General features: G+C 50.2%; 1 protein-coding gene across 1 annotated transcript in view; it reads left to right on the forward strand.

The window, feature by feature from the left end:
- Positions 1-19,343, forward strand: part of GABBR2 (gamma-aminobutyric acid type B receptor subunit 2) — a 366,358-nt gene that overhangs the window by 282,872 nt on the left and 64,143 nt on the right. The window contains exons 10-11 of the mRNA XM_060014449.1: positions 809-959; positions 3,898-4,030. Coding sequence (XP_059870432.1) covers positions 809-959; positions 3,898-4,030 — 284 coding nt within the window. The remainder of the gene's footprint in view (positions 1-808; positions 960-3,897; positions 4,031-19,343) is intronic.

Consider the following 19,343-nt stretch of genomic DNA (forward strand, 5'->3'; position numbering starts at 1 on the left):
GGGATCTGCAAGAAACAAGAGGTGGGCAGGTGAGGAAAAGGGTGTCCCTGCATCTTTCCTCCCAAACCAGCCTGTACCTGGTAAATCAGGACAATTTGCCACCATCCATAAAGATGAGTTTGCTCTGAGGCCCTCAGGTCTCCCCCAGGTGCCCTTGAAGAATGAGCAGAGACATCTCTACAGTCACACAGCGGGATGGAATCCCACAGTTTCTGTCCAGTCCTGGCACAGCAGGGAGGGGAAGGCATGCCAGTAGCTTCTGCCTCCCACAGTAAGTCTTATGAAAATGGAAAACCAGAAAGAGCTTTTATAGCATAATGACCTTGAGGCAGAAAATCCGCAGCCAGAGCACATATATGTCTCCACGGAATTGACAGGCAAGGTTTCCACCCTGTTGAGGGGTGGCCATTATCATGTGTTAGCGCAGAGTCCTTGAGAGCCCAAGCCAAGTTCCTCACCCCAAAGACAACCAATGGTACCTACTCACAGCACCCAGCCCTGCGCCTTCTAAGCCACTGGTACCTTTGGGGAATAAATGGCGATGGGTTTTCAACATGGTAATTAGACCAAATTCTAGTCTTCTAATGGCGATTAAATGCATCACAAATCCCTTATTGATTCTGTTTAGAGAAAGAAATAAGTCCTGGCTTAGGCTCCCTACTGGCCAACCGCTGGAGCCCGCTCACCCAGTGACGTGTCCTGCACAGTTTGTGCACAGGTGGCGGGTGTCAAGGGCATCCAGGCAAGGATGTTCTCGGGGACTGACTGTGCGCTGAGCTCAGCTGATGCCTTTTTCTTGATCTTCTAGGATCTGAACCACCAAAAGACAAGACCATCGTCCTGGAACAGCTTCGTAAGATCTCCCTACCTCTCTACAGCATCCTCTCCGCCCTTACCATCCTGGGAATGATCATGGCCAGCGCTTTTCTCTTCTTCAACATCAAGAATCGGAATCAGAAGTAAGTCACTCATGCCCTCCTCTTGGATAGTGCTTTCTGGGTAGACAAGCCTCACAGACAAAGTGTAGGAGCATCACGTAACACGTTCTCCAGGGGCACAGAAGTTACTAGGGCAGTTTCTCCAGGGACACAGAAGTTACTAGGGCAGTTTTCCAAAGTGTGCCGCTTAGTTACTGGGATGTCATTAGATGTTTCATGTGAGTGTGTGTGTGCACGAGCGTGCGCGCGCGCACACACACACACAGGCAGGAGCACTGCTTGCACAGGAAGTCTGGCTTAAACAAAATTGAAGGGTCCAAGTCCACAGGTCTTCTTGGAATTTTGGCCATGCATGTGCACTGTGTGGTGGTCCAGGAGGAGAAATATAGAAGCAGAATTCCCCAAACGTCTTTTCCCCACCCACCAGCATCTTCAGGAAGCACTGCCAGAGGGAGATCACTGAGTTCAGTAAGGACACTTCCCATCCATACAGCATATCACAGCCCAGGAAGCGCCTCCTTCATCATCTTGGTTGACCCTCGAATAACGACCGCAATTGCACATGAGAGTGCCGGCTCGATGTCAGAGGGCTGGAGAGCCCTGTCCGAGACCGCACTGCTGCGTGTAGCAGAGCCTATCCCCTGGGTTTCTGGCCTTGATCCCTTTTCCCCCACGCGTGCCCTTCCCTCTCCGGAGGAGACCAACTCGCTTTCCGAGTTATTCTGGCCAGCCATGGGTAGTACGGGCCACCTCCCCGGGCGGTGGTGTTTGCCGAGCACAGCCAGCTTCTTTGGTTTCCGTAGAAATCCCTGACCCCTGCTCCCTGCCTTGTTGTGGGAGTGGCTGAGCAGGGCTCAGAGGGTGGGCCTTCACGGGGGAGAACAGCCTCGGTGCCCCCCAGAGGCGGCGCGGCTCTGCTGTCGTGCCCAGAAGGCACACAGGGCGACCTCCTGGGCTGCAGGGACGAGCGCGATCCCAAGAGAAGAGGTTTTCCTTCTCTCCCTGCTTGCCAAGGAGGAACTTGGCGGCTCTAGAGCTTTTGTTGTCATTTTGGGGTTTGTTTTCTTTTTGCTTTTGGTAGCAGCTGCTTAGGTCAAACCTGTTTGCTGAAGAACAAAAAGTTGTATTCACCTGTAGTTTTATTTATCACCGATAACACAAATATTGCCTCCAAAAAAAAACTGAAGCAACTCTGATCTACTCCGTACAAGCCTTAAATGATGACCGTGCCTGTTAGCACTCGACACAAGGCCCTGGGCACGTGGTCAGCTCTTAATGTTAGATTCCCTTCCTGCAAGCTGCAGTAGTTTTTGTCGTAACAACAAGTTGTCCCTGTCGTTAAGACTATACTCCTTTAATTCCTAACTACCCACTCTTGGCCTCCTGGGGGGGAATTACCATTACTCTTTCCAATAGGCTGGCTTCCGTGTGAATTTTTTTTTCAATAAATTTATTTATTTATGTATTTATTTATTTTTGGCTGTGTTGGGTCTTCGTTGCTGTGCGCGGGCTTTCTCTAGTTGCAGTGAGTGGGGGCCGCTCCTTGCTGCAGTGCGTGGACTTCTCACTGCTGTGGCCTCCCTTTGTTGCGGAGCACAGGCTCCAGGCACGTGGGCCTCAGTAGCTGCAGACGCAGGCTCAGTAGTTGTGGCTCGCGGGCTTCAGAGCACAGGCTCAGCAGCTGTGGCGCACGGGCCTAGTTGCTCCGAGGCACATGGGATCTTCCCAGACCAGGGTTCGAACACTTGTCCCCTGCACTGGCAGGTGGATTCTTAACCACTGCGCCACCAGGGAAGTCCCTGTGTGAATTTTTTGACTGGCTTTTCAGATTAAAAAATCTACAAAGAGATAGGAAATAAATGTCACTGTGGTTTCAAATCCCCCTCTCTTCTATCTTCCTTAATGCTACTCATCCTTTAAGGTCTACCCCATCCAGGAAGCCTGCCTCAGTTCTGGCCTCTCCCCTCTTTGCTTCCTATGGTAATAAGAATGAAGGGGCCTTAGCGGTTCATGGTTTATGAAAGGACCTTCAGGGACCCAGTTCCCTCTCAGCTTCACATGTGTCCTAGGCAGTGGTATATGTGCTTTTATAGGTGAGGAAACTCAGTCGGCTAATTGACTTGCCAAGGGTGTACCTCATGAGGTCACAGGGGTGCTTGCTGGACTCAGGGCTTCCAATTCAAAAGCCCATGAGGGGTCCACAATTTACAGCCGGCTTTTTATCTCTCTACTACTTTGACACTGAATTTTTAAATGTGAAGGGATTAATAGAACTGCAGAATGCAAAAGAAAATGCTCAGGGAACAACTGACCATAATTACAATCTGCAAAAGAGCACCTGGACCATGGGGGCACCTGAAAACCCAAGACATTCTGAACAGATTGTGCTGGGGGAGCCAGACACATCTGAGAGTAAATTCCAGCTGGCTGATGGTTTAACACAGCCTGGTGAAGACAGGGGGAGGATGGGGGTGGGGACTCCATTGTCCATCTCCATCACCTGGTACCGGGAGGTACCATGCGTGTGGCCCTCTTTGTGCTCAGGACAGTCCATCACTGTGGAAGGTCGCTGAACATAGATTAGGATTCTCTAGATTTGGCTGTCTTCCCAGCTCCAGCCAAAAAAAAACTGTTGACTTAACATCTTTGTGTAAACTAAAAATTAATGGTTGAAGAAGCCGGCAATACAAGCTGTCCCCAGAGAAGTGATAGGTGAACTTGACTGAGAAGACAGGAAAATCAACAACTAGAAATCGATAGCATCGCGGTCCTCTAGTGAGGGGGAAACAGCCCATCAGAGGAAGCACAGTCTTGGGGAGGGGGCAGTGAAGGAAGCCAGGGTTTCCATTCTTCTCTCCCTCTCTAGCCTTGGTGACAAGATACACATTCAGAAAATATTTGCTGCAGGAGTAGCTAAATTAACAGTTCTGCTAACTATAGTATCTCTTTCTTTTGTCAGGCTGATAAAGATGTCAAGTCCGTATATGAACAACCTTATCATCCTCGGAGGAATGCTTTCCTATGCATCCATCTTTCTCTTTGGCCTGGATGGGTCCTTTGTCTCTGAAAAGACCTTCGAAACCCTTTGCACCGTAAGTCATTCTGCGCATTCCAGTGGTTTGTGATACAAGGTTTTCTTGGTGACCACAATCACCAAAAACACAGATACAAACCCAGAACTGCGTGAAAATACATGAACAGGCAGCAGACAACTTGTTCAGCCATTCAAGCAGTTCAACAGGGCAGCGTGGTATAGCTTTCAGACCAGAATGGACTTAAGTATTGCCTGTAAAATTAAGAGCCTGGATTTAACAGGCTGTTGCTAGAAGACAGCCCACTGAGAATGATTGAATAACCTAGAAAAGCAAGGGAGAAAAATGCCCACCCAGGCACTGTGCCTGGGGTCAGAGTCAGGGCTGTGTAAGAAGGAACAAGTCTGCCCACCAACCTTGACGGCCATCACAGAATATAAGGAGAGATGTTTGTATGGATGACTTTGAGTTGTACAGAAAAGATCGCTTTCCTTATTCTCTATTTAACAGCAGTGTTTCTCAACCCTTTTTTGCTAATTGCCCCCATAAGGAGCCTTTTTAGGCTTTTTTTTTTTCTAATTATCCCTTCTTGAAATTTCAATACCAAAGATATACTGTATTTCTGTTTATGTACTGTATATATACCTATAGTTTCTATATAAAAGAGTAATAATTTTTCACATTCAAGAACCAGTGTTGTCCCCCTTGGGAACTATATCACCCCCATTGAGAATGCATATATTTAAGGAAGCCCAAAACCGTGTAATTTATTTACTATATTTTAGCAATGTTGTTTTGAAAATTAATTAACATGTTTAAAAATGTTGTTGCCTAGTTATTGTTGTTATTAGTTGTTTTTCTTTTTAAGGAGTTTGTACGTTAGCAGTTAGCAATTGTGTAGAACTCAGTTGAAAGTATCATTGGCTTACTTTTTAGGATAAGGATGGCCAGTTGGGATTTATTTCTGGACTTTACTGTGATCTCTCAGAACTGTGTTAGACATGCAGTAATTCATCCAATTCCCCGCCTGGAGGACCAGAGCTAGAAGGGATGGTCAAAGGATCAGTGTTGACCAGATTAATCCAAAAGCAACTCTTTTGTTGTTGCTGTTTTCTATTAAGGTGTTAAGAGCAACGTAGGCCCTTTTTTGGAAAGCAGTCTCTTTTAGATTATATTTGCTGCTCTGTAGTCTCAGTGTCGCCCACTACTGGACGATCATAAAGTAAAGGGTGGCAGTGAGGATTAAACAAGTGGAGGACCCCTTAAATGTGCTGCAGGTCACCACCCACACCTTGGACTTTCAGGACTGCACTGGGTCTGTCAACTTAAAAAACATGCGCAACGTGAGAATCGTGAGTTAAGTTTTATTTGGGACAAAATGAGGACTATAGCCCAGGAGACAGCATCTCAGATAGCTCTGAGAAACTGCTCCAAAGAGGCAGCGGGGAAGGTCAGTATATATGTGATTTCGGTGAAGGGGGGAGTACGTGCAACCAAGCACAGATTTTTTGCAGGAGGTTACTGCTAGTCATGAGGAGCAGACGTTACCATGAAGGATTTTAGTGCTTTTCTAGATATGAGGAGATATAAGAATTGGAATCATAAAATTGGCTCCTAAAAATATCTAACTATCTGAAGACCTGTTCTGCCAGGTTTTCCCAGAGCACAGAGTGCCTCATTCCTGCTCTCCACCCTGAGCTCCTTTCAGGGGGTATTGAAAGTCAGCAGCTGCAGCAGCACATGATTTAATCCTTGTAGAGGTGGATGGCAAGTGCCAATTTGTAGTTGACAGATCCCCAGACTCTGGGACAGCCCGTGGACTGGAGGGAAGTCCCTGGAGCACGTGGTGATGCTCCCCTGATTCCTGCAGATGATGACACCGGACTGACTCTTGTTAATAGCCAGCTTCAGCATGAATTGTCAAGCAAATGAGATGTCCCCAGAACTCGTACTTTGTTTGAAAGGTTCCACTTGAGAAGTGCGTGGTCAAGTCCCCAATACCCCAGGGGGTCCCTGGGGTGCTCAGGCATCCTTCCTCTCTGGGGTGGACCTGGAGGGCAGTCAGGCCCCACGTGCTCCAGAGCTCACCTGATTCAAGCTTCCTACTCAGAGTTTTTTATTCTGCCCCGTTTCACTCTGCCCTTCTGGGGGTTAAGGAGGTGAAGTCGAGTCACAAGTCCCCCACGTGCCTGGCATCAGAGTGCCGGAGTCAGCTTCCGGAGAAGCTGAGCCGCTCAAAAGTCCCTGTGGGTGTGGGTTAGCAGTTTGTGCCCTCAGAAGTGTGACCCTCTGGCACAAGGATGGTGACCGCAGCTTGTGTCTGGCTCGCTAGAGACGGTGTGAAGCGCTTGAGGTCCCCTTCAGTTCTGCATCAGCACGACTTCTGTGCCCTGTGGGGCCTTGTGAGCTCATGGGTGCCATGTGTGTCTGTGATCAGCTTTCCTGGGCAGTAGTGTGGCCCGAGGGAGGGGCTGCTCCCAAGGCACCCTGAAGAAGCTAAGCGAGGGGTTTCCCTCTTCCCTCTGTCCCTGGGACGCCCTCCCCAAGTTTGAGGAGACCATGACAACGGCAATAATGAAAATGGCTCCAGGGGCCGGGTTGGTGGCTTCTCATTTACACGGCGCTCTGATCTTTTGGTGGCTCCCCGAGAGCTGAGGGGCCCACCTTGATCTACTGGCCGAGAATCACGGGGGCAGAGCTCCGCTTGGGTCCCTCCCAGCTCCTTGTCGCCGGCTCCTGCCACCTGGGAATGCATCCACTGGCCCGAGGTCCCATCTTGGGTGCAGAGACATGAGGCCCAGCCCTTGGAGAGTCTCTCCCTCCCAGAAGGGAATTCCTGCCATCTCACCATGCTCACGAGCCAAAGGCCGTCAGAGCACAGGTGCTTCCTGGAGTTTGCCCCGAATCCTACAGACACTGGGTGACGCAGGCTAGGGAGCCCAAACGAGGGCATCCCCACACCCGGGTGTTTTCTCTTAATGAAGCCTGACATTCTGTTCTGGGAGTCGTGCTCATTTGCGTGAGGGGAAGGCTGTCCTGGGAAGCCTGGCAAGGCGGTATGAATAAATCATAAAGCGCTTTACAAATCAGCATTAGCTGGAACATGAGGGCTCTGAAGATGTTAGGGCCTGGTTCTCCCCACCCTGAGGATTCATTTATTTGCAGTCGGGGCTGTTTCAGAGGCTCTGCAAGGGGAAGCCCACATTCGTGACTGTGGAGAAAAGGCATAGATTAACTAGTGTGGATTGAATTGGGTCAGCACAAATGTGTGCGTGGCTAAGACCGGGGTCACTTATTTAATCATCCCCAATATTGATTGCTCAGGAAGGGGAACCAAAAGCTCTTAAATTAAGAGCCTAAGTGCACCCCAGTGGGTGCAGTGTGGGTTGTCCACCTGCTATTCCAGAGGGGTTGTGGCTCCTTTGTTTCACTTGGCGCCTTGGATTGTGTACTTTCTGGGCCTAGGAGGCCCCCAGTGCGGTGAGCACAGGTCTTCAGCAGCCTGGGCTTGACTCTCGCCCCCTACACATACTACCTCCGGACTGTGGAGGTGACTTAGCCTCTCTGGGCCTCAGTTTTGTCGTCTGTGAAATGAGCACAACAAATCCCTATGCGGGACTGTGGTGTGGGCTAAATGAGACCATTCAGAGGAGCCGCCTGGAGTGTAAGGCAAGTAACGGGGAGTGGGCACCTTCCCCCTGCCACGGTATAATCTCCTGGCGTCCCACACTGTTTCTGTGGGAAATCTCACAGGACAAGGGACAAGGTGGATCACGAAGCCAGCTTCAGATGTGGAGCAAGAGAAGGCACAGTTCAGTCTGTTCTGCTGCCATATGAGTGCCACTTTTTTCCCTTTTAGTTTTCAATATAGAAACTAAACACAGTGATAAACAGTAAACACCACCTCAGGAAGAAACCTGTGACGATCACGGGATTATGCCTCTCTAGGGGCTGTGCCTCTGCTCAGAAGGGCCGTTATAACTCGGACAGCGGGGTGGGTACGTGTGTGAGCATGTGTACACACACTCACACACACGCACAGAGCTAGGGAAGCAGTCACACTCAGTTCCCATCCCCCACTCCCTCTGACCCTTTCTGGCATCTTCCCAGCCTAGTTCCAGCGAGTCTTGCAAACATCTCGCAGCTACACGGTGCTGTCTCCCTGGACACTGAGTGGGTAGTGTAATCACCATAGCAACATGGCCCCTGTGGGCACGAAGCTGCCTATGAGGACAGTGCTGGGCGTGGGCTAGAGCCCCCATGCCAGGGGGATGGGAGGGCCCTCACACTTGCTTATGCAGCTCAGGAATCCCAGCCCCTGGCAGCCCAGAGAGGGAGCGAGGTGGGTGGGGAAGAGAAAAGGTGCTCGCCTTCCTTGTGGAATCCTAGGCAGAAACCCCAGCAGGAGCGTGGAGGGGTAAGAAGGGACTCTGCAGTGAGGACGAGAAGACCCAGGTGGGCCTTTGATCCAGTGCAGGTCTCAACAGCTCCAGGGGCATTCAGGGCATTTCTGGGCGTGGAGGTGGTCAGCAGTACCATGTGAGCTCCCCAAGCCTGTGCCCTCATAAAATTCAGCATTCTCTGCTGTGATTTACCTTGGGCCAGCAGCCAGGTGAAGCCTTTCCTTCAAATCCCCACCTGACAAGGCAGGGTTCACTGTCCCCGCTTCACAGGAGAGAAAACCGAAACTCTGTCATACATGGCTAGGTGGCAGGACCAAAGTATGGAACTAGCTCTGTCGGACTACAAAGATGTCTGAGACATTTCATTCATTTTTTTAAGAAATATTTTGATTTTTTGTTAGCGGGTTTATACCAGGAAAAACAGGTCAACTAAATTCTTAGGAATGTGGGCAGTATTTATCTCAACCAAAATTTTTGTCTGTTCAGATTTTTTTAAATTGGAATATAATTGGTATCCGCAGGGGATTGGTTCCAGGAAACCCCGCAGATACCAAAATCCGAGGATGTCCAAGTCCCTTATATAAAATGATGTAATATTTGCATAGGTTATAAGCAATCCTCCCATATACTTTAAATCATCTCTAGATTACTCATAATACCTAATACAATGCAAATGCTATGTAAATCCAATGTAAATGCTATGTAAATAGTTGCTGGTGTGGCAAATTCAAGCTTTGGTTTTTGGAACTTTCTGGAATTTTTTTTTTCTTTTTTTTTTTTTTTTTCCGGTACGTGGGCCTCTCACTGTTATGGCCTCTCCCATTGCGGAGCGCAGGCTCAGCGGCCATGGCTCACGGGCCCAGCCGCTCCGCGGCATGTGGGATCTTCCCGGACTGGGGCACAAACCCGTGTCCCCTGCATCGGCAGGCGGACTCTCAACCACTGCGCCACCAGGGAAGCCCAGCCCTGGAATTTTTAAAAAAATATTTTCAATTTGCTCCCTGTTGGTTGAATCCGTAGATGTGGAACCCACAGAAACGGAGACCTACTGTAATTCACATACCATAAAATTCACCCTGTTCAGGTGTATAATTCAGTCATTTTAGTATATTTATTCATTCATTTTTGATACATCCCCAAAGTATAGCATAGTGCCTGGCATATAAGAGAATTTCAGCCAGAATGCTTGCATTCAAATCCTTAGCTACACTACTTCCTGCTGTGTGACTTGAAGTTAGTTAACATCTCTGAGCTTTAGTTTACTCCTCTGTAAAATGGGCATACTCGTAGGATTGTGAGGGTTAAATGAGATAGTGCATGTAAAGCACTTAGTGCCTGCCACATAACAAGATTCAGTAAATGCTAGCCATTATCATTATGAATGAATGAATGAATGAGTGAATGATGGGGCTGTGTCTGAATAACTGTGTTCACCTCTGGACACAGCTAAGAGATACTAATAACGCAGAGCAAACTTGGCATGAAGAAGAGGCTGGAAAACTGGGGTTGATGCTGGTTGATTGCGCGTAGGTATGTCCATGGCAACTTCCAGCTTTACATGTCCTTGCTCTGCTAGATCTGGGTCGGGGACAGACTCAGGGCCTAAGTCAAAGCCAAGCTGCTGTACCTCAGCCACCTTGAGTGCTGAAAGGGGCCTCAGGGCAGGCTGCGAGGGAGGTAAGAATGACGCAGGTGGGATCTCTTGGACATGAGTCCCCAGTCACTGGAGTCTGATGTGAGAACTAGGAGAAGCCAGTTCAGCCCAGGGCTGCTCTGATGGAAGCACCGAGGAGCGTGGCTCAGCTTTATCTCCCAGCTGCCTCCACTTGCTGAGATTCCTGACTCCTTTATTTTTTTTACCTTTTATTAGAGTACATATACACATACACATTTCATAAGCGTATAGCTCAATGAATTTTCATAAACTGGATTCAGCTGTGAATCCAGATCAAGAAACAGGCCATTACCAGCATCCCAGAAGCCCTTCCTACCCGCTTCCAGGTACTATCTGCACCCCCTCCCAAGAGTAACCACCGCCCTGACTTCTGGCCACACAGACAGTGCTGCTCAAAGGGCACGAGAATCACCTGGAGACCTTGGTGAACGCAGATTTCGGCTCAGCAGGTCTGGGGTGGCCGGAGGTGCCGCAGCTCTAACAAGCTCCAGGGTGATGCTGACGCTGCATCCACAGACCACGCTTAGAGTATGAGGTCAAGATTAGAGCCCATGCTTATTTTTGAGTTTGTCTCCTGGAGACTGATGATATAAGGAAATGGAAGCACCAGAAACTCTGTCCCGTGAGAATCAGCAAGGCCTGTTTGGGCCAGTTGGGAAAGGCGATGCTAGCCCTCCACCCTGGAATCTCAGGAAGCAGGGCCTTCACAGGATGGAGTGCTGGGTTCTGGATCCTGAAGCGTGCTCTCAGCCATCCACCCTGCTCACAAGAGGTATAGGAATGAGCTCCGGATAGGCAGCAGCTGGGAAGGGATGGAATAGTGGGGGTCCGGATACTGGATTTGGAAGCACGACGTCCTCTTCCAGCCCTCTTCCAGCCCTCCCAGAGATGCTAGGATCTCTGACTCAAAAGGCAAAGGCTACCTGGGAACACCCAACTGGCCTCCCAGTAAGTTCAAGAGTGGTAGGAATTAGTGATGTTTTCAAGTAAAAGACCATAAATGTCTGTGATATTTTTTTGCTTGGCGATTTTTTTTGAGACAGTTGAGGGAGAATCTGATGTAAAACTGTGGTTTGGGGGCTATTTCAGCATGTGATCCCATGTTGTTGTGGCTGGCCATATGGTCAAGTGCTTTGTGATTTCAGAAGGTAGCAGGAAAGCTGGGCCAGGGGATGCCCACAGGGTTTGATGGTTACCTTTCCTGGCAGATTTAGATCAACTCAGGGATGTGGCTGAAGGAGCTGGTGTTGGCAAGGCCTGTTTGGGCCAATTAGGGTCCTGGACAGGCCACAGCCTCCCCACCCCCATCTCCTTTGTTCTTAGCCATCCAGGGTCTTCAGTTGTGAAGGGCTCCCTAGACCTCTGGCTTGCAGAGGAGGGGGCTGAGGAGGGTGCCAGGGGTGCCCCAGACCCTCCAGCAAATGTACAGATGATGTCCCCCCATCCCACACACCCTCATGTGGATTACTGCAAGCCCCAGCCCTTGTCTTATAATTCATTCATGTGGTAACATTTCCCAGGTACCTACTGTGTATGAGGGTCTGCAGGCACAGAGCTGGATCACTGCCCTCGGGGAGTTAGCGTAGATGGGAAGATGGGAAGATGTAGTTAAATAACTCCCATTCGGTGTGTTCTATGCTCTGATGGAGACAGGCCTAGGGGAGGGAGTGGAGGGACCAATCAGGGAAGGCTTAGAATAGGCGACCCCTCAGAAGGAGCTGCAGTTATTAATGGAAGTCCTGAAAGATGCCTCCTATTTGCTCACAAAGTTCCTAGCAGCTGCAGTCTCAGTGGCACATCCATCTCTCCTTCTGATTCCAGTGCTGGAATGGCTGGAAGAAGGACCTCAGTCCTTGTCTTCTTTGAAGAAAGAATTCAGCAAAGAGACCAAGATTGTGAAATAGAGACAGTGTTTATTAGAAGCAAAGTACGTGTGGAAGAGCACACAGGCGAACTTGGAGTGTGTTGTACACAATAGGGGCGGCTTAGGTTGCTTATATGCGGGCAGTTTTCCAGTTGTCTCTGGCCAGTCGTCTCGCTTGTGCCCATATTTGGTCTAACACTGGGTCCTTCCTGGTGTGCCCACACATCTCTCAGCCAAGATGGATTCCAGCACAAAGGTTTCTCGGAGGTTGGCAGGACATATTACGGGCCGGCACTTCCTCCCTCCTTTCGTGCCTCCCCTACACTGAGGACCCCTTCTGTGCATGGGCCAGACTGGGAAATCCTGTTGACCACAAGAATAAAGACGTTGTGGTCACTTTGCCTTTCACCTAATCCGGGCCCAACGCTCCAGCTGGTCTCTTATCTTGAAGTATCAACAGGAGACCAGTTGCAGCTGCTCAGCCTGGGGCCTATACACCTCCTACCTCACTTCCTCTCCTGCCTCCACACCCACTCATCCACACCTTCAGTCCACGGAGCCGCGTGGAGGTGCACGTCAGCCCCCTCCCCAGCACACACCCACACCCCTGCTACCACTGCCCATCTTGAGAATGCTGTGCTTCCAGAAAGCTCCCTAACCTCCAGTCACTGAGGTACCTGCGAGGGTTGTGTGGGGAAGGGGAAGAAGGGCCTCCTCCTGTTTCATTGCCAGAGCCAAGGCCACCAAGTACGGTTATGTATTTTGTGCACTGCACAAGGGTGTTGGCGTCAGGAGTGGGCGGGAACTGAATATAGCCTGCGATCTGCTCTCTGAGTCGAGTTCTTCAGCTGATAGGGTCTTAAGGAGGTGGGGGCCTTTCAGAAAGGGCCTTGAGGGGGTGCCTGTTGGAAACTCCTTCTCCTAGAGAGGGTGGCTTCCTCTGATTTGCCCCAGGTCTCCTAAGATGCCCCACTGGCCCTAACTTGGGTCCCAAAGTACCCTTGTTTGTGCCCAGAATCTCCTATGGGCCCTTGAATTGTTCCCCCAGAAAGTTTTTGCTGTGCTCTAAACTCTAGAAGGCATTTTCTATGCAGATCTTACTTAAGGGACCCTGGGTAAGATAGAGTCTTCTGGAGCTGTTTCTAGAGCATGCTCTTCAGAGGCATATTGCCTTGGGAAACACTCCGAATCTCCTCACCACCTCTCCCTCCAGAAAGACAGGCAGGCCCTGGAGATCCCAGGCTGAAGTCTCACCTTTCAGCTCCAGACTGTAACGCCTCAGGGTAACAGAGGTCTGGGGCTTGCTTTTAGATAGTCTGGGTCTCCCTTGCCTGCCTTCTCACTATTGATCATGTGGGGTGGACAGTCAGAATGAAACAAAAGGCCCTTTTTCGAACCTTTCTGGACAGCAGGAAAACGGCTCAGCCCCCAACATCCAGCCAGCCGACAAGGCTTCGTCCAACCCAGTCATCATCAGAACAGACCTGCAAGGGAGGCTGTGTGTTCCTATTCCTGCTGGTCCCCAAAAGAGCCGTGAAAGCCCTTCACTCTGGCAAGCAGGCCTTCCCAAAATCAATTGAATGAGCAGCTAAGCAGAATTGCTCTGGGTGTAGATTTTTCTTCCATCTGGAGATGTGCTCTAATTGCTTTTTCCTTTTTCATAGTTGAGACTGAGATGGCCATTGCCTGCCTAAAATTCCTCTTCCCCATGGTTGCATGTCAGGTTGTGTGCAGAGGGGGCCAGGGGCTTTATGTCTAAGGAGAAAAAAGGAAAGACATTAACATTAGAATAAATGTGTTTAAGACTTTGGGAGAGAGAGTGAAGAAGCTGTTTGTCTTATGTTGATGAATCAGTAGAGACTTGTATTAGAGGTGATGTAATCATTAGAGAAAACAGAATCATTTGAGCCCTGCAGAACCTTCTAGTTTATTTGGCATCATAGAGCCACCCAGAAGGGAGATACTTGGGACGTCATCAAATGAAACTTCCCTCAGCACAGGAAGTGCCCCTATAGCACCCTGAAATGAGGTCCTCCAAGCTCTGCTTGAATCCATGGAGTGATGGGGAGCTCACTACCTCCCGGACAGCATATTTCGTTGCGAGGAAGGGACCACTGAGGCCATAAGCTCAGCCTTTTTTGCCATCCAGTTCTCCAGTTCTGTCTGCAATCTTCCTTTCATGTGCTTGCTCAAGCTCAGCTTGCACATTTTTGGTGACAAAGATCTCATTACCACCTAAGCGGGCCCACCCAGCCCAATCACCCCCTCAGTGCTGGATCCAGAGATTTAAAGGTGGGCAGTGTAGGCCCTGCACCATCTCGTGGGAGAGGCAGGCAAGTAATCAAGTGGACATCATCTCAGAAACATGCATGACCAGCACAGCAGAAACATGCATGAGGACAGAAATCTCAGGGAGGAGGCAGCTGTGACCTCCTTGCAAGCTCTGGGAGGGGCTTCTCAGAGGAGGTGGCCCACGAATATGGATTTTGGAGGACAAATGAGAATCTGTGAACAGCTTAGAGAGAGGATGGCATGATGAGTGGAGGAAATAGCCAGTGCCAGGCCCGCATCGTGAGCCAGTGTGATGTGTGGGGACGTTTAAGCAGCGTGGAATTGCTTGGGTGTGAAATGCTCTGTGGGCAGTGGCTGGAGAGATGTGGGTGGTGGGTGCCTCACCCTGCCAAGAATCTGGAGTTTAACCTGCGGGCTCCATGGGGCAGTAGAGGGTTTAAACTCAAGGAGACTTGCTTAGATTTGCACTGGAGAACAGTCCCTCTTGGAGGTGTTTGATGGGTGAGCAGCAGGTGAGGGGAGAGGCGGGAGACCAGCTGGAGGCTCCTGCAGTGGTCCGGCGAGCAGTGATACAAAAATCAGATATTGATTAAGAACCTCAGCCCTTTACATACCTTCTTTCATCTCATCCACACAACCACTCCACGAAGTCAAAGGCATTAGTTACCCCCATTTCACAGATGAGGAAACTGAGGCTCAAGGAGGTTACGTGACATTCCCAGGTTCACGTAGATAGTGACAAAGCCAGGACTTGAACTCCTGTCAGTCTGGCTCCAGAGTCCCTGATCGTAATGACTAATCTGGATGATACCACAGGAACAGAGAGGAGGGGTGTACTAACAAGAGACATGGGAGTACGATGGTCATCAGGCATAGCCCTGTCAGCAAACAGAGCCCACCCCGGTGCTTCACAGGAAGAGACTCCAGTGAAGGGACCACCTACAGAGGTGTAGGTGGGGTTAAGGAAGAAAATACAGGTGTTGAGGCAACCGCAGGAAGCCCTCACCACTCCCAGGCCTCTTCCTGAGCCCAGAGAGGGCCAGAGCCACGTGAGGAGCCCAGCTGCTGCCAGAGACAGCACAGAAGCAGTGGCTGCAGGGAGCACATACCCCGTCTTCTCTCTCCTGGCCCCTCCCATCTCCTGATGGTGCCCTCCATCCAGCCAGAAGCCAGAGGGCAAGGGAACCTGGGAGGTGCAGGCGTGGGAAGGGCAGAGAACGGGTCTGGGGGTGGTTCAGCAGAAGGAGATGGGCCTGGGGACTGAATAGGAGAGTGAGGGTAGGGGAGGATTCCTGGGGGACTTCCAGGTCCCTAACTTGGGTGACAGGTGGATAGTGGCACCATCCCTGAGTCGGGAGGAAATGGAGCTACTCAGTGGAAGCGCTGATGGGCTCAGCTCTGGCTCTGGAGTGTGAAGGTTTTATGGGACACCTAAGTGTCACCTAGGTCTCCAGTGACAGTGGCATACGCAGGTCTGGAGCTCAGAAGAGAAACAGGAACAGGGAAAGAGATAAAGGAATTGTCAGCACAAGGAAAATGGTTGAAGCCTGAGAGTGGGAGTGATAACTCAGGGAGAGCCCTTTTAGGACAAAGAGGGTCGAGGGCTGAACCCCAGCGTCCATTTCCATCTTAAAACAATGGTGGGGCTTCCCTGGTGGCACAGTGGTTAAGAATCCGCCTGCCAATGCAGGGGACACTGGTTCGAGCCCTGGTCCGGGAAGATCCCACATGCCATGGAGCAACTAAGCCCGTGTGCCACAACTGCTGAGCCTGCGCTCTAGAGCCCGTGAGCCACAACTACTGAAACCAGTGCGCCACAACTACTGAAGCCCGCGTGCCTAGAGCCCGTGCTCTGCAACAAGAGAAGCCGCCGCAATGAGAAGCCCGCGCACCTCAACGAAGAGTAGCCCCCACTCATCGCAATTAGGGAAAGCCCACGTGCAGCAACGAAGACCAAATGCAGCCACAAATAAAATAAATAAAATAAATAAATTTAAAAAAAAACGATGGTGGAGGAGTGGAGAGAGAAAACACCTCCTTTTGCACAGGGATGACCCTGAGCAGAGGCAGCCGGGGGTAGGTGGCTCTGCTGGTAAGGGTCCCACTCTCCCGCTTTCCAGAGTATTTCTTCTAGTGTTGTTTCATCATTGTCTGAAGAGCTGTCTCCAAATGGGATGTGAACCCACTGGGATCATCTTGTGGAAGAATGTATTACAGCCTTTGTTTACTTTTTTATGTAAAAAAAAAATGAAAGAAATTAAGCTTTACTAAGATTTAATACTCAGACTGACCCCGGGGCCCTGGCCCAGTGGGTGTGTCTGGTGGTCTCATGCAGGAACTCTCCTGAGAACGGAGTGGTTGGTCAGTCTGTGACATGAGCCAGCCACAGGGCATTGTGTTCCGGATCCCCAGGACAACCCCCCGTCCAGCGATTCTCTAGGAGGACTCAGTATAGAATTGTACTCACAGCAATGATTAATTACAGAGGAAGAACGTAAAGCAAAATCAGCAAAGTGAAAAGGCACATGGGGTGAGGTCACAGGGAATCAGGTGCCAGATTCCCAGAGCCTCTCCCAGTGGAGTCACACAGGGTGCACTTAATACCCCAGCAACGACTTGCGACAACACACGAAATGTCTACCAGGGAAGCTCACTGGACACTCAGCCCCCAGGATTTTTATTGGGGTCCGGTCACCTGGGTACCCTCTACTGAGCACATACCAAAATTCCAGGCTCTCAGAAGGAAAGCAGGTGTGCGGCATAAATCACGCTGTTTGCACAAACCCTTCAGGCACAGAGTCACTCTTATCATTGAGGGAATGGTGGGAACCCTCCCCAAATCCAAGTTCTCAGACACCAGCCTAAGCGAACCTTGCCAGCAGGTCTTGGGCCTGCTAGGTTACCTCTTTTCTGGCCAGGCATCCTCACCCATTCTGTGCTTTCAGTTTATGGCAACATATTGCCGTTTCCAGTTGCCAGGTTAAATTTACATCATCGAGTTTTCACTAACTTAACTCACTTGTATTATTGGGTCTTAATGAATTTGACCCTACAAAATAGACAAGTGGCCCGAAAATGATTATGCCAAAGAAAATATAAGTCAAAGCAAATATAATAATGCCAAGCATATTGGAGTAATACTTTAACCCAAAATAAGAGATCTTTGTCTGCCACATTATGAGGTAAAAATAACCATATTATTTCATCTCTTACCATCCTTTTAAAAATTTCCTTGTTCTGTATACGTTCGTGTTTAAAGTTGTTTTTCTGATAGGGGGACGTGATCAAAAGGGCTTGGAGACCATTGGTCTTCACAGTCATGTCAACCATTAGCTCTAAAAGTGTGTTGAAATCAGCCAGTTCTCAGGCTGGTCAGCTACTCCCCCAGTGTGCTGTCCCTTTGACAGCTGCCTCCCGGGCGGGGATGGACCTGATTGGGGTAAGGAGACTCTCTGAGGAGCAGGCGGCATGATGTGGGGGAGAGAGGGCTGGACTGGGTCAAGGCCTTGACCTTCGGGCTCAGCTCTGGAGCTGGGTGGTGTGGTTGGGAGAAATACCTTAATGCCCCGAGTCTCAGTTTCTTCATCTACAAAGGGGTTTTCTCAACTCAGTTGATGACTCCAAAAAATCACTCTGGTTTTGGTTGTTGTTGTTGTTTTATTTGTTTGTTTTTATCATTGTATACTTAGTTTCTGGCCCAGTAATCCTTATTGAATGAATAGGTGAACAAATGAATGAATGAATGAAATGATCTGTAAGGTTCTGTGCAACTCTGATAGGCTAGGAATGTGTGATCTGGTCATTGAATAAGCTCAGGTCTAAATTCCAAATAATTGGCTCCTTCCCTGTCTCTATTCTGTTACTTTTCTTCCATCCTTGTTTTATAATACGGGTAATGACATGGCCATCCTACACCTTCTCTAAAGTACTGTGATTCGTTCTTGCCTGTCTGAAATTTTTGAAATTAAAAAAAAAAAAGAAGAAGGTTAAGTCCTCACCCTTACCATTGTCAGCATTCACACCTCACCCATCTGTGTTTCTGAACAATTGAGGTAATGCTGTTGTCCTACCTTAGGGGGTTGGTCTTGCCATCTACCCAACCAGTTCCTATTTTTACAGATAAAATGGAAAGGGGAAATGCCCTGTCTCTGAAAAGCTAGAGAACCAAGTTGCTAGAAAGGCAGTGTGAAGGGACTCCCTGAAGGGAGCATGTCTGGGAACCTCCTACATGACTGCCTGCAGCCCTGGGCTGGATGGGAGCACTGAGGTGGGCAAACCTGCTGGGCTCTGGACACAGAGGGCCCGGCCTGTCCACTCCAGCCCAACTGTCTCTCTCTCTCCTAATGCGCCCACCTTCCTGCTATGTTCAGCTGAGGCAGGTGGGGACCTTTCAGGGGGAACTTAGCTCAACAGAGCTGAGAAAGAGCCGGGGAAAGACCGTAGTCTAGAACCAGAGCTCAAGGAGCACGCAGCCTTTTTGTCCCAGTGAGTGGGAGGCCCCAGAACCCAGTGGCATACAGCCCAGTCCTGGGCCATGATGTGGGGACCAACCTGGAGCTAGGGGAGTCTCCTGGTTCTTGGAGGGTATCCAGACCAGCCGGTGAGGGTGGACTCGGGAGAGGCTGGGGTCTGGCCACAATGGCAGTGCAGGTGGCGAGTGGGCATCCAGGAGGCCCCCAAGACCTAACAGGTGGTGACCCAGCCTGCAAGGATCAGGCTGTTGGCTCCTATCAGGGCTGACAGTTTGTGGCAGCCACCAGCCCAGGGCTGGGGATCAGGGCACACTTTGGTGCTGTGGAACAGCTGAGAGCCAGATAAGGCCTTAGTCCTGAGCAGGGACCCAGGCAGCATCGCTCCTCTCTTTCTCCAAAAGTGTGAGGAGACGGGCCCCTGGTGGGAGTGGAAAGGTCACAGCCCCTCTCCTCTGGCCTTCCCCCTCAACTGAGCAGCCCCTGACGATGGCCAGGAGCTGGGCTGGTGCAGCTGCCAGTCAGGCATCCCCGGGGCCAGTTCTGGCTGAGTTCTGCCCTGCTTTACCAGAGTGGCTGGGTCACTAGCGCTGGAGAAGGGCCGTGCAGGCCTGTTGTCCTGCCCAGTCTCAGCCCCTGCAGCTCAGTGCTCTCCCCTCCCCGCTGCCCA

Source organism: Delphinus delphis, chromosome 6 (genome assembly GCF_949987515.2).
Source record: "Delphinus delphis chromosome 6, mDelDel1.2, whole genome shotgun sequence".
Lineage (NCBI taxonomy): Eukaryota > Metazoa > Chordata > Mammalia > Artiodactyla > Delphinidae > Delphinus > Delphinus delphis.